Source organism: Bos taurus, chromosome 15 (genome assembly GCF_002263795.3).
Source record: "Bos taurus isolate L1 Dominette 01449 registration number 42190680 breed Hereford chromosome 15, ARS-UCD2.0, whole genome shotgun sequence".
NCBI lineage: Eukaryota > Metazoa > Chordata > Mammalia > Artiodactyla > Bovidae > Bos > Bos taurus.
The window spans coordinates 53705743-53726535 of record NC_037342.1 but is presented as its reverse complement, the minus strand read 5'-3'; the positions used below and the strand labels follow the sequence as shown (position 1 = coordinate 53726535).

The window sequence follows — 20793 nt, the reverse complement described above, 5'->3', positions numbered from 1 at the left end:
ATTCCTCCATGGCCAGGAGGAGAGAAATTGGATGTGATGGTAGAATGGAGGAACATCTTAGGCAAATAAATAATAACTGTGATGAAAAAGGGAAATTCAACCTGGCAATTAACTTTGGGAGAAATGGTAAATTGATTTTTATATGCTATAGAGGCCACAGAGTGTATGTAAAGATCTTAAAATCAAAAGGCAAGGGACCTATGTTCCACGCTTATATAATTCTTGCTTATGATCATATAATATTTAATAAACAATACACAGTGTGTAAAATATGATAGATTAGATGATTTCTAAATTTACTTTCAGGTCTAATATTTTATGATTAGATTCCCCTGTCATATCTCCAGAGTCTGGTGGAATATCTGGCATGTAGTAGGTGTTTGTTAAATATTTGTTAAAGGAACAAAATAATTCTAAGACTAAGTTAAATGAGACTAGGGGGAAAAAAGCATTCAGTCTAACAGGTGGTTGCTGCTGCTGCTGCTGCTAAGTCACTTGAGTCGTGTCCGACTCTGTGTGACCCCATAGACAGCAGCCCATCAGGCTCCGTCCCTGGGATTCTCCAGGCAAGAACACTGGAGTGGGTTGCCATTTCCTTCTCCAATGCATGAAAGTGAAAAGTGAAAGCAAAGTCATGTCCGACTCTTAGCGACCCCATGGACTGCAGCCCACCAGGCTCCTCCGTCCATGGGATTTTCCAGGCAAGAGCACTGGAGTGGGTGCCATTGATAATAGTTAGATGGCTTTAGTTATATCCCACCTAGTGAACCTAGAGTTGATTATTAAAGTTTTAGGCTATTTATATCTTAATGTCTTTTCCAGTTATTTAATCAAGTATTTGTTTATTTATTCTTGTGTCAAATGTATGAGTAGCCAGGAAACAGAATTACGGTGTTGTTGCTTTTTTAGCCATATGCAGTCCAGGAACTCAAAGCAGTTGCAGGTGTGATGATTACGGCATCTCACAACCGCAAAGAAGACAATGGATACAAGGTAAACCTTGGACTCTTCATCTTTGGTTATTTCATAGTTCTTATTTTATTTAAATAATATGTGCTGAGTATATTTTCTACAATGGGAACCAGGCTTAGACATTGGAAACAGAAAGATAAATACACTGAGGCTGCCCCTCAGAGAATGGCTTCCCAGGTGGCTCAGTGGGTAAAGAATCTGCCTGCAATGCAGGAGACACAGGAGATGTGGATTCGATTCCTGGGTGGGAAAGATCACCTGGAGAAGGGCAGGGCAACCCACTCCAGTATTCTTGCCTGGAGAATCCCATAGACAGAGAAATCTGGCGGGCTACAGTCCATAGGGTCGCAAAGAGTCGGACACAATTGAAGCTACTGGGTACCACCACCACTCAAAGAATGTGTATCCTTCCTGGCCCTTATTACATCTCAGTACGTGTTATTGTACTTTATATACTTATGTACTATTACAAAAGTCTCTTCAGTGGTCTTTACCTCTGATATCTTACTGCCCTTGATTTCCCCATCCCATCCCAAATCATCCTCTCTACCATTTCAGAGATAAAATCATTTTGTACCAAGAACTTGAAGAATGAGTGAGAGTTTGAAGGAAGAGAGCTGGAGGAATGGTACTTTGACCTCATTCTCCTCCTTTCCCTCCAGTCTTCTGCTGGGACTCCCTGTTGGCCACAGAATCTGTTTGATATGTCAGGCTTCATGGCAGAAAGCAGGGTGGGGAAGGGTGCAGAGTGCTCAGAGGGGCAAACAGAAGATACAGCAGTGTTGAACCAGCGTCTGGGGCTCCTGGCTCATGAGTGTATGATCTAATATTTCTTTTTCTTCTTGTGTAGGGGGGCACTCCAGGCACACTGAGCTCTGGTTTACTGGGGAAAATAATATTTTATACTAATCTAAGATTTTGACCCTTGCCAGCTAAGTGGGGAGTATTACCATTTACATAAGCAGTGAAGAAGCTTAATACATTAGTTTGGGACATAATTAAGTTTGAGGGATTTGTGGGTCAATCAAGCAGCAGCAACCTGTAGGCAGTTGAATATGCAGATCTGTTGTTCAGGGGAGAAATTTGGGATCACTGTACATATTATGTTAGAGCATTTAAGAGTATTTGGAAGTTCTTTATTTGGATGGGCAGCCCAGAGACAGTGTAGGTTAGAAAAAGAGGTCAAGAATGGATCCCTAGGGAATATCAACTTCAAATGAAGGGAGAAAGAAGAGGATCTAGAGACAGGACAAAGACAGGAAGAGACTGATGTTACAAAAACCAAAGGGGTAAGAGAGTTGCAAGGAGGAAGAGGTCAACTGTCAAAGAGTGTAAAGAACCCAGATCTGTTCTCTGATCATCAGACTCCTACATCCAGCTGCCAACCTGATATCCTTTGGGATGCCTAACATGTCTCAAAATTAGTATCTCTAGAATAGAGGCCTTGATTCTCCCACAACCTGCCATATATACACTCAAGTGTGTTCCTTCCCAAGTCTTACCCATCTCTATAAATTCAAACTACCACCGACCCAAGCAAAAGCCAAAATTCATTCTTGATTACTCCCTTTCCTTCACTCCAGACATTTAACTGATTAACAGGTTCTACAAATTCTGCACCCAAAATCTATGTAGAGTATGTTTACTTCTGCCCATGTCTTCTACCTCCATGGTTCTAAACCATTGTCTTTGCCCGAACAACATTGTCCTAGCTGGTCTCTTCCTTGCTTCCATTGTTCTTCCCTGCAGTCCATTCTCCACCAAGCAGCCAGAGGATCTTATGAAATATAAACAGGTCATGTTAGCTTTCCTGCTAAATCCAACCTCCTTACCTTGGGGCTTACAGGACTCTGTCTCCTGCCTGCCTGTTCCACCTCATTCTGTTCAGTCCTCTTCTGGCTCACTGTGTCCTGGTCACACGGCAGCTTCTTTCCATTCTCCCAGTGCCTCCAGTATACCAAACCCTTTCCCGCTCTGAGCCTTTTGTTTGTTCCTCTGCTTGGATTGCTCTTCCCCAGATCTTTCAGACTTGCTTATTTTCATCCTTGTTTCCTGCCCAGATGTTGCTTCCTTGAAGAGACCTTCCTTGGCCACCTTATCTGAAGTGGCTTGCCTCAATGATCTTCTCCTTATTTATTTATTTTCTTCACAAAACTTACCACTGTCTATAATTACGTGCTTCCTTTATAATAAATTATCTTCTTTGTTTATTGACTTGTTTGTTCGATCCTCCTCCCTGCCTAATTCCCCAATATAAGCTCATGGCTGGTGGGACTTTGTTTTGATATTTATTGTTATTGAACATACTTGTCATAGAGTTGACCCTCAAAGATTTTTTTTCTTAAAAGTATAAGCACAAGGTAAAAAGTATAAAAGTTAAACATTATAAAAAGTTAAACAATAAAGAGTATTTTCCCCACCTGTTTCCCTGAGCATCCCTTTTCAGAAGCAAATACTGTTTCTGGTTTTAGTTTCCTTCCAAAGGTAATCTATGCCTGTGTAATCATATGTGTGGTATTGGTCAGTCCCTCTTTTTCCCCTCATAAATGTCAGGGTATTATATATAGTGTTCTGCACCTTGTTTTTTTTTTTTTGTATACAACAGTGTGAAACAGTCTTAGAGATCATTCTCTACATCGGTCGATCTATAAGTAGGTTTGCCTTATTCATCTTTAAAAACCTATATGGATGAGTCCTAATTTATTTAACCAATCCCTGTTGATAAACATTTTATTTTGTTTCTAATCTGCTACTGCTTACAAACAGTGGTAAAATGAATGTTCTATACACATCTTTCTTCATATACACAAGTAGATTTATAGAGTCATTATAGAATAGTGGTTAAGAGTGTTATGGACTGGGTTTGAAACTTACCTCCACCACTCAGAAGCTTTGTAACCTAAGATAAATTACTTAATTTCTCTATGCTTTGGTTTCCCCATCTGTAAACTGAGAGTAATAATAGAACCAGTATTTTAGGGAGAGAGTTAGGATTAAGGGAGACAGTGCATGAAAAATGCTTGTATAGTATCTGGCTCTGATAAATACTCAATAAATGTTACCTGTTGTTTTTATTCTTATTCTCAGTAGCTGCACTGTCCACTCTGATAGCCAACAGCCACCTATGATTACCCAACACTTAAAATATGACTAGTCTGAATTGAGATGTGCTGTAAATGTAAAATACACACCAGATTTTGAAGACTTAATACAAAAAAGGCATGTGAAATATGTGGCTTGCATTGTGGCTCACATTATATTTCTATGGCCCTGCTGAGCTACAGAATAAGTTTCTAGTTGTGAAACTTCAGAGTCAAAGGAACTATGAAATAAAGTTTGTCATTCTCTATTCAAGGTGGTTGTCCCAACTGCTACTCTCACCAGCAATATAGGAGGGTCTTTATCCCACACCGTCCATTATTGTTTGTCAAACCTTTTCACCTTTGCCGGTCAGATATGTGGAAATGTTATCGTGAATCTGTCTTGTGAGTGAGGTTGAGCGTCTTTTCATACATTTATAAGATACTTGTGTTCCCTTTCCTGAAAAGTCTATTAAAGGCTTTACTCATTTTTGTCTTCGGTAGTTGCTCTTTGCTCTTTTCCTTGTAGATTTGTGAAAACTCCAAAGTAGCTCTTGATCATCTGTCTTTCAGTTATTTCTCCCCATATTATTGTTTACCTTTTGACTATTTTTCCATGCATGTTATTATGGTATTTTTCTCCATCTTGAAAAATTATTTCAGCTTTTTTATTGATATCATATTTCACTTGTACATTAGAGAGCTTCAGTATTTTTGTAATTTTTGAGTCTCTTTATTCAAGAACAGAATGTATCTTTCTATTCTTCCAAGACTTCTTTTAGACCCTTTAAGTGAAGTTGCTCAGTTGTGTCCGACTCTTTGCAACCCCATGGACTGTAGCCTACCACGCTCCTCCGTCCATGGAATTTTCCAGGCAAGAGTACTGGAGTGGGTTGCCATTTCCTTCTTTTAGACCCTTGAGTTGACTCATTGGAAAAGACTCTGATGCTGGAAGGGATTGGAGGCAGGAGGAGAAGGGGATGACAGAGGATGAGAAGGCTAGATGGCATCACTGACTTGATGGATATGAGTCTGAGTGAACTCTGGGAGTTGGTGATGGACAGGGAGGCCTGGCGTGTGCGATTCATGGGGGTCGCAAAGAGTCAGACACGACTGAGCGACTGAACTGAACTGAACTGAGTAACATTTTAAAGATTTTTTTACCTTTCACATTTTTTTTTAAGTTTATTCCTGGGTATATTTTTTTGCACAGATTTCTCTGTTACTGTATCAGGGAGGGATGCTTTCTGCTACAGGTTCAGAAAACCCACAAAAGTGGCTAAAGTTGATAGGAGTTAATTTGTCTCACATAACAAAAATCCAGAAGTATGTGGCAACTGGTATGGTTCTACAGCTCAATGTTGTTGGACCTCGCATCCCTGCAGTTTTGTTTTGGCCTTTTCTTCAAGTGCTCATTGTATAAGGGGTGCTGTACCTCTAGCCATCACATTCACATACAAGGTAAGAAACGCAGGGAGAAAGGCCAAGATTATTTTTCTCATGTTAAATAAATTTTCATGGAGAGCTTTCAGGGCTCATGAACAGGATCTTGTTGGTTGCTTGGAATGTGGGAACATCCCTTCAACTGGATTTTTGGTTTTGTTTTTTAAATTTCTGCAGGAACCTCAGGAGTTTCACCAACTGGGAGCAATTTTTATGTTAATGTAGACCTCAGATTTGAAATTTTTAATCACCCAGAATTTAAGAAGAGAGACATGCTACCTTATCATCTTTCAGTAATAGTGGACAGAACTTTTTCTATTCTATATTTCCACTAAGAAGGGCATCTCAGTTCCATTTTCCTGCTTTCTACCTGGGCATTACAATCAAGAGCCAGATAAATGGCCAGTTGGCCTTCTCAAAGGCCAGTTGGCCACAGCATCAATGCACAGCTTTATCTTTCAAGTTTATCATTCTTTCATTTTTTCCCACTGCCTGGAGTTTTCTCTTTCTTTTTTGTGAACTAAGCTATGTATTTTAGACAATACTTTTCTATTTTAGCTTTTTGAGTCATCTAGTCTACCATATTGCTTAGCACAAAGTTTAGTACATAGTATATATTCAAATGTATTCTTCTTTCCTTCATTCAGGATGTGGTAGAAGGGATTGATGTCAAATACATAGGAGAAGTTGGTATAGATGAGTCCCTTCTAACTTTGAGATCCTGTGAATTATAGAAATACATTTTCTGCTTTTTTTGTTAGCTGTTCCTAATGTCTTGTTGATTTGGCTACTTGACAGACTGACAACTTAATGAAATGTATTTTCATTAAATACTGAAAATACATATACCGAAATGTGTATGGAATAATTAATATGTTTGTTGTCTTCCCTGGAATAGACTATTTGGTGTGACATAAATTCTAGTTTAATTTATAGCTGAAAAATAAATTCTTCTTTATCATATAACAGAACCACTTTATAATGCTAAAATTTCATAATATCAAGTTTTTTCCATGGTTTCTTAGATCTTCTTTAGTATATAGTTATAGATCTAAGATTATGATTGGATGCTATGATATTTGCATATTTTAACAATGTCATAATGGTGCCCTGATTATATTTTTACTTGTATTGTTATTAAAATGTACTTCTAAATGAGAAAATAATACAGAATCATTTTGTTGAAAAGTCCCTTTGGAATCATTACCATCAGTATCCTTAGGTATTTATTAAGTTAGCCCAGCGTTGACATTGTCTACTTGACTAATTTGGTATGCTTCTTTGTAAAGTCAGATTTCCCTACTGTAGCTAGGAAAAAATATGGTCAACATTTCAAGTGCTTATAGCTGTGTTTACCTATCTTCTAGGTTTATTGGGAAAATGGTGCTCAGATCACATCTCCTCATGATAAAGAAATTCTGAAATGTATAGAAGAATGTGTGGAACCCTGGAATGGTTCTTGGAATGATAATTTAGTGGATACCAGCCCACTAAAGAGAGATCCTCTGCAGGACATTTGTAGGAGATACATGGATGATCTGAAAAAAATTTGCTTTTACAGGTATCCAAGGGGGAATGTAGGATAATATTACCTTAACATAAGATTAACAAATAACAGAAAAAAATAAGGATAAAAATGTGTTGGCTATTCATTATATTAAAATTATAGGTAAATAATACAGTTCATAGTAGTCCAAAAGTAGAAATAACCCAAATATTCAAATATTCATCAATAGATGAATGGCTAGAAATATATTCGTAGTATATCCATACATTGAAATATTATTCATCAGTAAAAAAAAAAGAAATACTGTTGCATACTACAACATGGATAAATTTTAAAAATAGGCTAAGTGAAGGAAGCCAGTCACAAAGGACCACATATTGTATGATTATATTGATATGAAATGTCTAGTGTAGACAAATCTATAGAGATAGAAACAGAAAGTATATTAGTGGTTGCCTATGGCTGGGAAAAATGGGAGGGTTAGGGTGTAGTGGCTCTGGGGTATGGAGTTTTTTGGGGGGTAATTAGAATTTTCTAAAATTGATTATGGTAATGGTTGAACAACTCTGTGAATATAGTGAAAACCACTGAATTGTGTAATTTAGAAGGATGAATTTATAGTATATTGATGGGTTTCCTGGTGGCTCAGATGGTAAAGAATTCACCTGTAATGCAAGAGACCTGGGATCAATCTCTGGGTCAGGAAGATTCCCTGGAGAAGGGAATGGCTACCCACTCCTGTATTCTTGCCTGGAGAATTCCATGGACAGAGGAGCCTGATAGGCTACGGTCCCCGGGGTCACAAAGAGTCAGACACGACTTAGCCACTAACACTTTTAAACTACTTTTTAACTACTACTAATTACCTCTTAATAAAGTTGTTAAAAATTATAACTCAATATATATATTCACTGTATATAATATAAGGAAATTTCCTCTAAAATTTGAGTTTTCTTTACCAATTTCCATGTTTCTATAACTGTTCCATAAATAGCTAACACTGTTCAGAAGTTTGTTGAGTGTAGTTTTCCTATCCTGACAAAATAGATTTTAGCCTTTTCTTGAGATTATTTTAAGTATACCACAAGTAATGAGTTTTATGACAGTGATTGAATGATATTTTCCTTTACAGGGAATTAAACTCAAAGACCACCTTGAAATTTGTACATACATCTTTTCATGGAGTCGGACATGACTATGTACAATTGGCTTTTCAAGTATTTGGTTTTAAGCCTCCAATTCCAGTACCAGAACAAAAAGATCCTGATCCAGACTTTTCTACTGTTAAATGCCCAAATCCTGAAGAAGGAGAATCTGTGCTGGTATATTTTTTCTGTATTTAAATTATGATTTAGTATATTAAAGTTTATCATGTGGATAGGACTCTGACAATTCAAAGATTACTTACAGAAGCAAAAACTACTTTAGCTTACATCTTTTAAATTATATTAGAGCCATATATCAGAGAAGGCGATGGCACCCCACTCCAGTACTCTTGCCTGGAAAATCCCATGGGGATGGAGGAGCCTAGTGGGCTGCAGTCCATGGGGTCGCTGAGTCAGACACGACTGAGCGACTTCACTTTCACGTTTCACTTTCACGTATTGGAGAAGGAAATGGCAACCCAATCCAGTGTTCTTGCCTGGAGAATCCCAGGGACAGGGGAGCCTGGCGGGCTGCCGTCTATGGGGTCGCACAGAGTTGGACACGACTGAAGTGACTTAGCAGCAGTAGCAGCAGCAGAGCCATATATTCTGTTTTGTTTGAAATCCCTATGGTGGATTTCCCTACTTCCTAGTCTTATTTTAAATTTAGCCAAACTAGATTAGCAGATGCAAACTATTACATATGGAATGGATAAACAACAAGGTCCTACTATATAGCACAGGGAACTATATTCAGTATCCTGTGATAAACCATAGTGGAAAAGAATATGAAAAAGAATGAATATATATACGTGTACCTGAACCACTTTGCTGTACAGCAGATATCAACACCTTGTAAATCTAACTATACTGCTATGAAATAAAGTTAAAAAAAGTTAGCCAAACTATATTCCCTTCTAAAATTCATTATCACTAATACAGTGCCTACATTTAGGAATATGAACTTTGAATTTAACATCTTCATTGTAATTCAGCCTTTTGGGTCACTATTTCAGGAACTTTCTTTGAGACTGGCAGAGAAAGAAAATGCCCGGATAGTGCTGGCTACAGATCCTGATGCAGACCGACTAGCAGTGGCAGAACTTCAGGAGAAGTAAGTAGAAGCTGTTAGTTGATTAAAATCTTAAACTTTGAAAAACAGTTTTTGATTTTAAGTCTTACAGGCTCATTGGAAATAATTTTAAAAAAACAAAAAGAAAAGAAATCTCCTGTAAGCCCACTATCCAGAGATAACCACTTACGTTGATATTTTGACGTTTCCTTCCTATGTTTTCTTCATTCAAATATTCAAGATATATTTGTTTTTTATAAAATTGTGATCATCCTATACACACATATATATATATTACTACTTTTGTGTCTTGATTATTTTCCACATAATATTGTACTATGAGCATTTTCCTCTATTTTTAAATATTGTTTAAAATATTGATTTTTAAACTAGTGTAGTATCTCAAAAGATTGCTTTATGAATGTAATCATTTCCTAATCATGGTTCTTTGGATTGTTGTGTATTTTTGCCATTATAATGTCATGACAAATGTCCTTACATAAAAAGGACACCATATTATAACTTTTTTCTCTTTAAGTAAGAAAATACAAGTAACAGTGTCAAAGCTTTTCAAAGTACATTGCTGCCACTCTTACCCTAAGCTCACCCTGATCAGTTAGAAAAGAAATAGTAAATGTTTTCTCAAAAATCCCATACAGTAGTTTTTAGGTTTCCCTTTGTGAAGGATGGTAATTTGTAGGTCCTAGGGTCAAGAAGTTTTAATGAGAAGTTACAAAGATCTTGCCTTGAATTTTCATTCTCTCTACAGTGGTGTTTGGAAAGTTTTCACAGGGAATGAGTTGGCCGCCTTGTTTGGGTGGTGGATGTTTGATTGCTGGAAGAAAAGTAAATCAAGAAATGCTGATGTGAACAACATTTATATGTTAGCCACCACAGTCTCTTCCAAAATTTTGAAGGCAATTGCACTAAAAGAAGGATTTCACTTTGAGGTAAGAATAGGTAATATCTATGTGCTCCTTTTCTAAACCTATTTCTGTAAGCTAAAGCCATCTCCCCACCAAAGTTGACTTTTATTGATTTCATTTCTAATTCCCTCTTTTTTTCAAACTCTATTAACACTTAACTAAAAGAGTAAGTCTTTTTGATAGTTTGGAAACCTTGAGCCAAATTCATCCTATATGTGAGTTTCTGAAACTAAGATAAACATTCTTACAAATTGCATTAATGCTTATTTTTCCATACAACAGTATCTGGCTTTCCTACCAAGAAAATCTGGCTCCCAGTGACCTCATAAATAACATAAACTCCACTCCAAAAATCTGTAGGTGTCATGACCGCTTATTTAGCCTCTTCAGGTTCAGTCTTAAGAAACTTTTAAATAAAATTAAAAAAAGAAACTTTAAGTAGTCTCCTAAATTACAAATTAAGACCCAGTGATCTACATCCAAAAAACACAATGATTCTCTCTCAGCACAGATCATTAACCTTTGTGAACCTTGGGCAGTTAAACTGACCCCTTTTATAGCTACTGGGACTAATGCCAATTAAGTTGCTTTTCCTCTGCCCGCTTTGCCAAGTACCAGTGAAAAAGTCACCTCTGGGCCTTGAGCCACAGTCAGGCTATAGGTCTTAACACTAATAGGCTAACTAAAAGAAAATTGTACCTTTCTTAATGAAATAGAATGTTCAATCTCTGGGTTTCTAAATTACAAATAGCAAAATAGAAGAAATTGAAAATTCATTCAAACCTAAAATTCTGAATTACTATTGTTGTTGTTCAGTCACTCAGTCGTATCCAACTCTGCGACCCCATGTACTGCAGCACGCCAGGCTTCTCTGTCATATACTATCTCCCGGAGTTTGCTCAAACTCAGGTTCATTGAGTCAGTGATGCTATCGAACCGTCTCATCCTCTGTTGCCCGCTTTTCCTCCTGTCGTCAGTCTTTCCCAGCATCAGGGTCTTTTCCTTGTAGCAAGAAAATGCATAATGAGCACAAAAGAGAAAAAACGTGATTCTAAAGGCCAATATTATATATGTGCTTTCTTGTTTTTATTCCCGGAGGTGGTGCTGTAGAGATTTGGGGCTTTTATTGTGTTTTTCCCAGTGAGGAGGTGGAGAGGTGAATGAGAAATCTTAAATTAGTAAGAGAGCTCTAGAGTCACTGTGTATCACATGCTCTTCTGACTCTAAAGCAGTTCGTGTCTTTAGAATGCACACTAGCTCATCAGATGAAAAGTCCTCAAATCTAATTACCAAACCTAGTAACTTTCTTGATCGTTTTATTTGGGCCATGGTGTTATGGTAAAAGTATACTTGGTTCAAGTATATGTTGTGATAATGTTGAAAGTGCATTGTTAAAAACTTTATGGCCTTTGGTTACTCAGAGGGACTAAATTACAACCTTTGTAGGCACTTTTACATTAGTGCTTAAATGCAACTTAGAGAGCAGTTTCTGAGAAGTGATATTGAATCCTGGCTCTCTCATATGCAGGGTACTCTTGGGCAAATTTACTGAACCTCTGAGCCTCTGTTTCAGTAACAGAGTTTTTGTGAGCATTGAAAAAGATAAATGATGTAAAGCAATTATTACAGTGCTTGATAAATAGTGTATGATCATAATACATGTGTGGATTTATGGTACTTTGTGACTATATACATCACCACTTACTGGATTATATTTGGTGAATTATATCACTATTACTATGCTTGATAAATAGCAGGTCATCAGTTGTGGCAGTGTATATATCCATGCACTTTATGACTATATGTTTACCACTGTATAAATCTTTGTGGACTGAAGACCATAACAGATCATTATCAAAGTGTTATGTGCATTTAGTAATGGGCTTTTCTCTAATATATATATTTTTTGAAAGAGTCACTTAACTAGAGTGGCCTCTTCTGCATTTCAGGAAACATTACCAGGTTTTAAATGGATTGGAAGTAGGATAAAAGACCTCCTGGAAAATGGGAAAGAAGTCCTTTTTTCATTTGAAGAGTCTATAGGTATGTAGTAAATATTAAAATATTTGAAATATGAATGAGAGCACTTTTTTCAAATATAGTGATTCTGAAGAGAGGAATTTTTGTCATCTGGTTTTACACTTTGAGTTATAAAAACTATCAAGAACTCAGAAATGTGTAGATACATTTCTCATCAGGAAAAAAAACAAACCCTTAAAGGTCCCCTACATATGCTAAGTATCAATAGGTTTCCTTTATTACCAGGCTCTGAAATACATTGATCCTTCTGAAGAAATATGAAACTACTAAAATTATATATAGGCTTATGTTTTCCTCCTTTTTAAAGATTTTTTTAATTCTTAGGTTTTCTGTGTGGAACTTCAGTTTTGGATAAAGATGGTGTGAGTGCAGCTGTTGTTGTTGCTGAGATGGCATCTTACCTGGAAACCATGAACATAACATTGAAACAGCAACTGATTAATGTTTATGAAAAGTAAGTTCTACTATTTGGAATTTCGTGTTCTAATTTTTTTGGTGCTACTTTTAACTTTATAAACTTGTTTTGAGGAATAGTCATTCCTTTTTAAAAAGTACTAATATTGTCTGCATTAAGAACTGCCACTATCTGCTTAACACAATAATAGGCTTATCTTTAATTTGTACTTTTCTAAAGAGTGACTTGAAATCTGATTTTAACACTTTAAATCTTTGTACAGATATGGTTATCATATTTCAAAAACTTCATATTTCTTATGTTATGATCCAACTACCATCAAAAGTATATTTGAAAGGCTTCGCAATTTTGATTCTCCAAAAGAATACCCAAAGTTTTGTGGGGCATTTGCTATACTGCATGTACGAGATATTACCACTGGATATGACAGCAGCCAGCCTAATAAGAAATCAGTAAGTACCTATATTTTTAAGTTTTTAACAATTTGTAATAATTCATACTACAACAAAATGGAAGGTCAAGCCTGTGAGTTTCTTAAAACTTAGGATCCTTGTTTTTCTCCAAAGCAGTTGTAAGTTCACTAACTGGTTCTGACTCTCACCCATCCTGTCCTCATTACTCCCCAAGGGCATAGTATGCCCTGAGGGTGGGGAATGGGAAAGAGGATGAGAGACAGAATGAGGAAGGGAGGGTGGGAGGGAGGGAAAAAGTGTGATAATGCTAAATAATGTTGAAATTTTGTTGAGTCTAAAAGCCTGTAATTTCATCATATGATATTTTATGTGGAATCTAAAAAATTATACAAATGAACTTATTTACAAAACAGACTCACAGTCATAGAAAACAAACTTTTGCTTACAAAAGGAGAAAAGGGATGGGGGATTAAGTAGGAGTTTGGAGTTAAAGGTGGCTCAGTTGGTAAAGAGTCCACCTGCAATGCGGGAGACCTGGATTCGATCCCTGGGTCAGGAAGATCCTCTGGAAAAGGAAAGGGCAACCCAGTCCAGTATTCTTGCCTGGAGAATTCCACGGACAGAGGAGTCTGGTGGGCTACAGTCCATGGGATTACAAAGAGTCAGACACGACTAAGTCACTAACTTTCTTTGGAGTTAAAATATACACACATTAAATAAATGACCAACATGGACCTACTTCATAGTATGAACTATACTCAATATCTTGTAATAACCTATAATGGAAAAGAATCTAAAAAAGAATATATACACCTGAAACTAACACATTATAAATCAACTATATTTCAATTAAAATTTTAAAAATAGACTATAACTTTTTAAAAGATGAATGTTTTACTGATAATCTTAGCACCTAAAAAAATAAATAAATAAATGCCTATAATTTCAAAGCTATGTGTCTTTCTAGGGAAGTTTTAACTTCCCTTTCAACCTTATTCCCTGTGAATGCGTGGCTTCCTAGGTGGCTCAGTGGTATCCCCTTTCAACCTTATTTCCTATACCTCCAGCCAAATGGAATAACTTACAAATACTTCTTACATATATACATTAAAAAATTATTTTTCTATTTTTGCTCAAGCTTTTTCCTTAGTCCACCTTTTCTTCCTACTGCTGCAGATTCACACTTTAGCCATTATTTAAGACTTCATGCAGATGTCACCTCCTCCGTGTACCCTCCAGGTCTCATAATCAGATATCTTCCTCCTGAGGTTTCTTTATAGATTGTGCCTTCCTCTGCTCACTTATCACTTTCTATGTCATGTTACCATTGCCTTTTGCATGGCAGATTCATTTCTAATATACCTTTATGCCACTCAAAGCTCTTGCCTACACAGTAGGTGCTCAACTAACATTTAAATGCCATAGATTTGCTGATTATATTTATTTTGTTATTATTATGATTGTTATTATTAACCTAAATTTCCATGTATAATGGTCTGATATTGTCTCAAGAGTCTAGGAGCATAATATATTTTGGAAAATCTGCAGCCTCTTATGTAGAATACTACCCATATTCCCTTTGTGTATTTTCAGCCAGTCAACCAAAATTGGTTCGTTGTTGTTATTCTGTCTGTATGTACGTATGTTTTTCTGTGTTTATAAACTACTTGAAAAGAAGAACTAAATGTTTTGCTTCTTTTCATTTCTCTAGTGTTGCTATGGTTAGAATAGTTCTTGGTATGATGCTTTTCCCCTCTTGACTCCCTTTAAAGTTTATGATATTTGTTATTCCAAGCGCTTTCCTATCTATTCTCCACTAATGCTTAGAACACATTTTGTAAGGCTTGTAGTATAGATATTTGTTAATCCCCAGGGGTCACATAGTGACTGTCAAAGACTTCCTGAGTTCTTTCTTCTCCAACTTCAGATTGACATTCATCTGTGTGTTCAACAGGCATTTATCAAAACCCTTCTGTGCTACACTGAGAAGACAGTAATGACTAGACACTGTAGGAGTCTAGTAGGGAAACAGTCAAGTAAACTGATTACAAAATGATTAGGGGGTGTGTAAGAGTGCCATGAAAGAGCATAGGAAAGACCCTTACTCAGACCTGAGGGGCTCGTACAGGGCTTTGCAGAGGACTTTTGTGAGCTGAGTTCTAGAGTTTGGGCAGGAGTTATCCAGATGTGGGAGGAACAGAGGATGTTTGAGGCAAAGGGAGCAGTAAGCGCTACGTCTGGAGGTGAGAAGTCATGTTTTCTTTCAAGGAACCGCAAGTAGTTCTCTACAGCAGTAGTACGGAGTGCAAGGAAGGATGGCATGTATGGTGAGTGGGTTAGAGATGGTGAGAAGAAGGTCAGTTAGTACGCTGTTTGGTAATGGAGATGAGAGACAACAGGAGCCTGAATGTAATATGGTAGCAGTAGTGAAGGAGAGAGCCTGACAAAGCTGAGTTAAATAAAGGATAGAATAACCAGGACTTGCTAGTTGATGGTCTGTGAGTGGAACAGAGGGAAGGAAGGTCTCTGTCTTATGCAACTAGGGGTACCAGTCACAGAGAGGATCAAGCTCAGGACACCTGAGGAAAGAAAGGCTCCACTGTCAACCCCTCCACCCTAGTACAACGCACATGGTTCCCTCGAGACGCCTTCACGGACTGATTTGTGGTGCAGGAAGAGTACCTGTGTTAATCTATATATTTATGTCAGTAAAGCTTCATTCTTGTTTAATTTTTAGCTAATTATATATATTTGTACCCCAGTGGGTTATTTTGCCTGCCCTCTAGGATGTGTGCACTCTGCTTTGGAGACTGTTGAAAAACTATCTGTGAAAGTGTCTTGAAGTTGTAAAGCACTTTGCAAAAGTAGAGGTAGTTTGGACTTTGGGACAGATAGGCCAGGTTTCAACTTCTTGCTCTGCCACTTAGCTGATTACCTTGAACAGGTCGTTTACCCTCTCTGAACCTTGTCTGTAAATTGTCAGTAATATTTACTTTGCAGGGTTATTGTTGAGGTCTGGAGATCATGTGTATAAGGTATATAATCCAATGCTTCTACAATTATAAATAGTCAGTAAATGGTACAGTTATGAATTATGAGTGTAATCTTTTGTATTTTAAAGTTCTTTAAAATATTTAAAAATTTTTAATTGCAGTAAAAAAAAAAAATGCAGGTGCTTCCCAGGTAGCTCAGTAGTAAAGAATCTGCTGCCAGTGCAGGAGACACAGGTTTAATCCCTGAGTCAGGAAGATCCCCTGGAGGAGGAAATAGCAGCCCATGCCAGTGTTCTTACCTGGATAATATCATGGACAGAGGAGCCTAGCAGGCTACAGTCCATAGGGTCGCCAAGAGCTGGACACTACTGAATGACTGAGCACACACACACACACACAAAAAACATAAAATTTGTCATCTTAACCATTTTTAAGGGCTCAGTAATGTTAATAATCACATTGTTGTGTAACAGATCTCCAGAACTTCATCTTGCTAAACTGAAACTCTATACCCATTAAATAAGTCTCCATTTCCCCCTCCCCCTAGCCCTTGGCAACTGCCTTGCTACTTTCTCTTTCTATGAGTTTTACTGCTTTACCCACCTCATATAAGTGAAATGTATTTTACAACTCTTGAAAATAAGAAAGGTACCAAGTGTAATTGAGCCGTTGTTGCAATTGTGCCTAGGTGCTGCCTGTAAGCAAAAGCAGCCAAATGATTACATTTACTTTTCAAAATGGTTGTGTTGCTACTCTTCGGACTAGTGGAACAGAACCGAAGATAAAGTATTATGCAGAGATGTGCGCATCACCTGACCAGAGGTAGGAATCAACTTTTAAAATATTATGTATATATAAAAGCTTTATTGATTTCAGAACTGATCTCACTTTGCTGTGCCCCAGAAGCTAACACAACATTGTATAGCAATGTACTCCAGTAAGCATTAGCTAAAAAATGCTTTCTTAAGAGATGTAATTCACGTACCCTATAGCTCACCCTAACCCTATAGCTCACCCATTTAAAGTGCACAATACAGTCGTTTTTAGTACATTCAGAATTGTGGAAACATCACTATAATCGATTTTAGAACATTTTCATCACCTCAGAAAGAAAGCCCCTCCCAGTTAGCCATCACTCCCTATTCTCCTCCTTCCCAGCCCTAGGCAACGACCAGTCTACTACTTGTCATTATAGATTTTCTTATTCTGGACATTTCATATAAATGGAATCACACAATATGTGGTCCTTTGTGACTGGCATCTTTTATTTAGCATAATGTTTTCAAGGTTCATCCATGTTAGCATGAATCAGTACCTTATTCCTTTTTTAGAAATTTTGTTTTCATGGCCCAGTGATACTCCACTGTATAGATACACCATATTTTTAATCTGTTTACCAGAGGAGGGACATTTAGGTTATTTCCATATTTTGGCTATTATGAATAATGGTGGTCTGAATGTTTGTGTTCTAGTTTCTGTGTGGACATATATTTTCTTTTAATTTGGGTATATATCATACTTACATAAGGAGAACTGCTGGGTCATATGGTAGTTCTATGTTCAACTTTTTGAGGAACTGCCAGACTATTTTCCAAAAAAAACTGCATTATTTGGGAACTGAATCTTAATTTTTTAGTGAATTTATATTCCTAAAGCTTGAACTATTTAGGCTAAGCATAAAGAAATGATCAACAAATAATTTGTTCATTGCCAAATATTCATTTTCTACATTAATATGATTTGACTTAATATGCTGAATTACTATCCTTTTAAGAGTATAAATTGTGATTAACTTGACTTTAATAACATTTAGAGGGTATTTAAACTTTTATGAGTAGTATCTCCTATAATGTTGTCATTGGTCAATACCTATTTGGGAAGGAGATTTTTTTTTGGGAATTGCCTACAGAGCAATGTGCATTAATTACTTAGTATTTCTCTAAACCTTTGTGTTTAAGAGTAGATTTTATTTCCTTTGGGGGGAGAAAATGGCCTCCTAAGTCATTCAGAGCAGAGCTTAAAGTAAAGCAAATTGAACAGTGCTATCTTTGGTTTAAAATGAAGGGCAATTTTTAATGTAATAAAATTTTAATGTAATAAAAATTAAATTTGTTGTGTAGCTTGTAAAATGACTGTGAAGACAGTCAGAAAAGAGAGGTTTTTGGGGTAATGGCAGCTCTTCAGGTGATGGCTTTGAAGAGAATACTTGGTATTCTTTTAAACATCATATATTTTTAGTCACACTTCTTTCTTTACTTCCTAAAAGATATGCTGTATCACCCCATAATAATCTATAAGAGGTATGCCTCGAGGTATTTCAGGAAGCCAGTTTATCTTAATACCTGGTATTGGTGTTCTGAGCCATTTAAATTGCCTGCTTTAGGAGCAGTCTTTAGATTTACTCTAACTCATCCATGTTTCATGTGTCATTGTTACACCGCAGATATTAACCTCCTTTTAATGCAGTTCAATTTCAGTTTGTGAGAATGGTGTTTTCTGTGAGTGTGATTCCCCTCTTCCCACTTGTGGCCTTGTTTTGTTTTACACGAGTGAATTTCTGTCTTGTTTACCAGTTATTTAATCATCCCATAAAGTATATGCACTCTTAAAGTTACAACAATTTAAGCACATTTTAAGGCTATGGAAATACAGAATTTCAAAACTGTTAACCTTTTTCCTCAGTGACACTGCCTTACTAGAAGAGGAATTGAAGAAACTGATTGATGCTTTGATTGAGAATTTTCTTGAGCCCAGTAAAAATGGACTGACCTGGCGTTCTGTTTAGCCTTCACCAGAACATCGTTGCTTTGCCCCGGTCCATGGAACAGAGCAACCAAGAACTCCATGCATTGAACTCATGTTAGCATTCTCTCTGTGTGTCATCTGGCCAAGTATCTTTTTCCTTTATTTTCTTTCTTTTTGGTTGGCTAGCTAAACAAACTATAAATATTGAAATGAAATGGCTGGGAAGAAATGATTCAAATTTTTTCATAATCCTGAACAGAAGTCATTACATTAGAAGTATTATGGTAACACGTCATTCTTCCTTCAACAGAAACAAACTACAAATGTGAGTTTTCTTATTAAAGTGTGATTAAGCTTAGTTATATATTCTTGTGATTGTGTATAGCACAGTTTTTCTTAAAGGAAGATAAGTGTTGTATAATTGTAGAGTTAGTTAAGGAAATGAATCCATAAGATTGGCAAGAGAGTGGCGCTGCTCCCAGAATACTGTGGAAAAGTGTCATTGTTGCATTGCAGATATTAACTTACAAATTAGAGTATTTGAAATAGGATATTTAGCATTTCTAGGTTAGAACAGGTGTTACAATTTGTGGTTTCAGCACCTCTGTTTCAGGTGTTCTTGGTGCAGTGTAAATTTATTGTATTTATTTAAAAGTCTAACATTTATCGAACATAAAACAATTGGTGGCAACACTCCCAGTGGCGTGGTTCTTTCTCAGTGCCTTCTCAAGGCATGGTTTGAATTGAAATAGTGTTCTTCCATGGAGTATAATTTAATCAGTTAATTTGCAGACAGTTAAAGTCTTCCAAACTATATAGGTACTTCTCCTCTATTTAAAATAGATTGTTGATTTAAAAATCTTATGAATGTAAGTAAAAATCTTGATAAAAACAGGCTCAGTATAACTAGCTAAGGATCTTCATGTTAGAATTGTGTCAGCACAGCCTCTAAGTAAAGAAAAATACTGGAACTAAGAACGGAGCTGTGAATTTTTAATTTAAAAGTCTGACATTTAAATTACATTTTTACAAGAATATATGTTTCTTTATCACATGAAGTAGTGCTCATTTTACTAAGAAATAGAACATCCAGATTTTAGATCTTACAAAACAAGCTACATGTTTTAAAACTAAAGTCCAGTTTATCCTAACATCTTGCTGACTTCTGTAGAGTTTTTCATCACGAGTACTATTTATCTCTTTTAGTGGGGGAAAATTTTTTGGGAGGGGAATGTCACTTTTGGTTGATTCTGCATCTCTGAAAAAGAGTTAATAGAGAAGTGTTGTTTAATCTTCTCAAAGTGTATTCTGTCCTGTATTGCTCACAGAGTACTTAGCACACGTGGTATAGTTAAGAGTTAACAATCATGAGGCCTTGGATGTACATAATTATACTAAACAAATTGCCTGTGGGAGATAAGCGATATGAGAGAATTTATTTCCTTGAAAAATAATATAAAATTAAACAGACGAGAATATTTATTAAATCATGGTTTGATTTATTGCAGCGATCAGCTAACATTTGGCTGACTCCAGATAATCCAAATGTGATTTTCAAATTACTGTATTGCCACTATTGTTCATTTGTTCCTTCCTTACTTTCTTATAGCTGAATCTTGTGTGACTGTAGATAATAGAGCTAAATGTAGAGTGCTATTCCTGAATGAGTTTGTTTCCAAAGGCTTTGCACTAAAGAAGAAATGTGTAGAATGTTTTGCTTTATTTGCTTTTAGGAACGTAGATTGTCATTTAGGAAATGGCCTATATTCTACAAAGTGGTATGAACAATGCTATATATATATATATATATATATGAAAAATAATGTATGTTCTGTTTTAGTATCTGTGTTTCAGTGACTGAAGAACAAAGTGGAGCTAAAATGATACAACAGCTCATTCATAATCACTAAAGCCATGCTTGTCATTCTATTATAAAGAGAACAGTTTTGAATGCAACAATATAATGCAACAGGAGTCATCTTAATCAAGGTGAAAAGTCATTAAGGCTTGGATTCTTATGTCAAAAATTTAAATATCCAAAG

The 20793-nt window shown here is 36.4% G+C and overlaps 1 protein-coding gene across 1 annotated transcript in view; it reads left to right on the top strand.

Moving 5' to 3' along the window:
- Nucleotides 1–19444, top strand: part of PGM2L1 (phosphoglucomutase 2 like 1) — a 52492-nt gene extending 33048 nt beyond the window's left edge. The window contains exons 5-14 of the mRNA NM_001098984.1: nt 910–993; nt 6863–7056; nt 8135–8324; nt 9164–9261; nt 9989–10169; nt 12095–12188; nt 12510–12639; nt 12863–13052; nt 16695–16828; nt 18689–19444. Of these exons, the coding sequence (NP_001092454.1) occupies nt 910–993; nt 6863–7056; nt 8135–8324; nt 9164–9261; nt 9989–10169; nt 12095–12188; nt 12510–12639; nt 12863–13052; nt 16695–16828; nt 18689–18791 (1398 nt within the window). The 3' untranslated portion in view covers nt 18792–19444. The remainder of the gene's footprint in view (nt 1–909; nt 994–6862; nt 7057–8134; nt 8325–9163; nt 9262–9988; nt 10170–12094; nt 12189–12509; nt 12640–12862; nt 13053–16694; nt 16829–18688) is intronic.
- Nucleotides 19445–20793: the final 1349 nt, after the last annotated feature.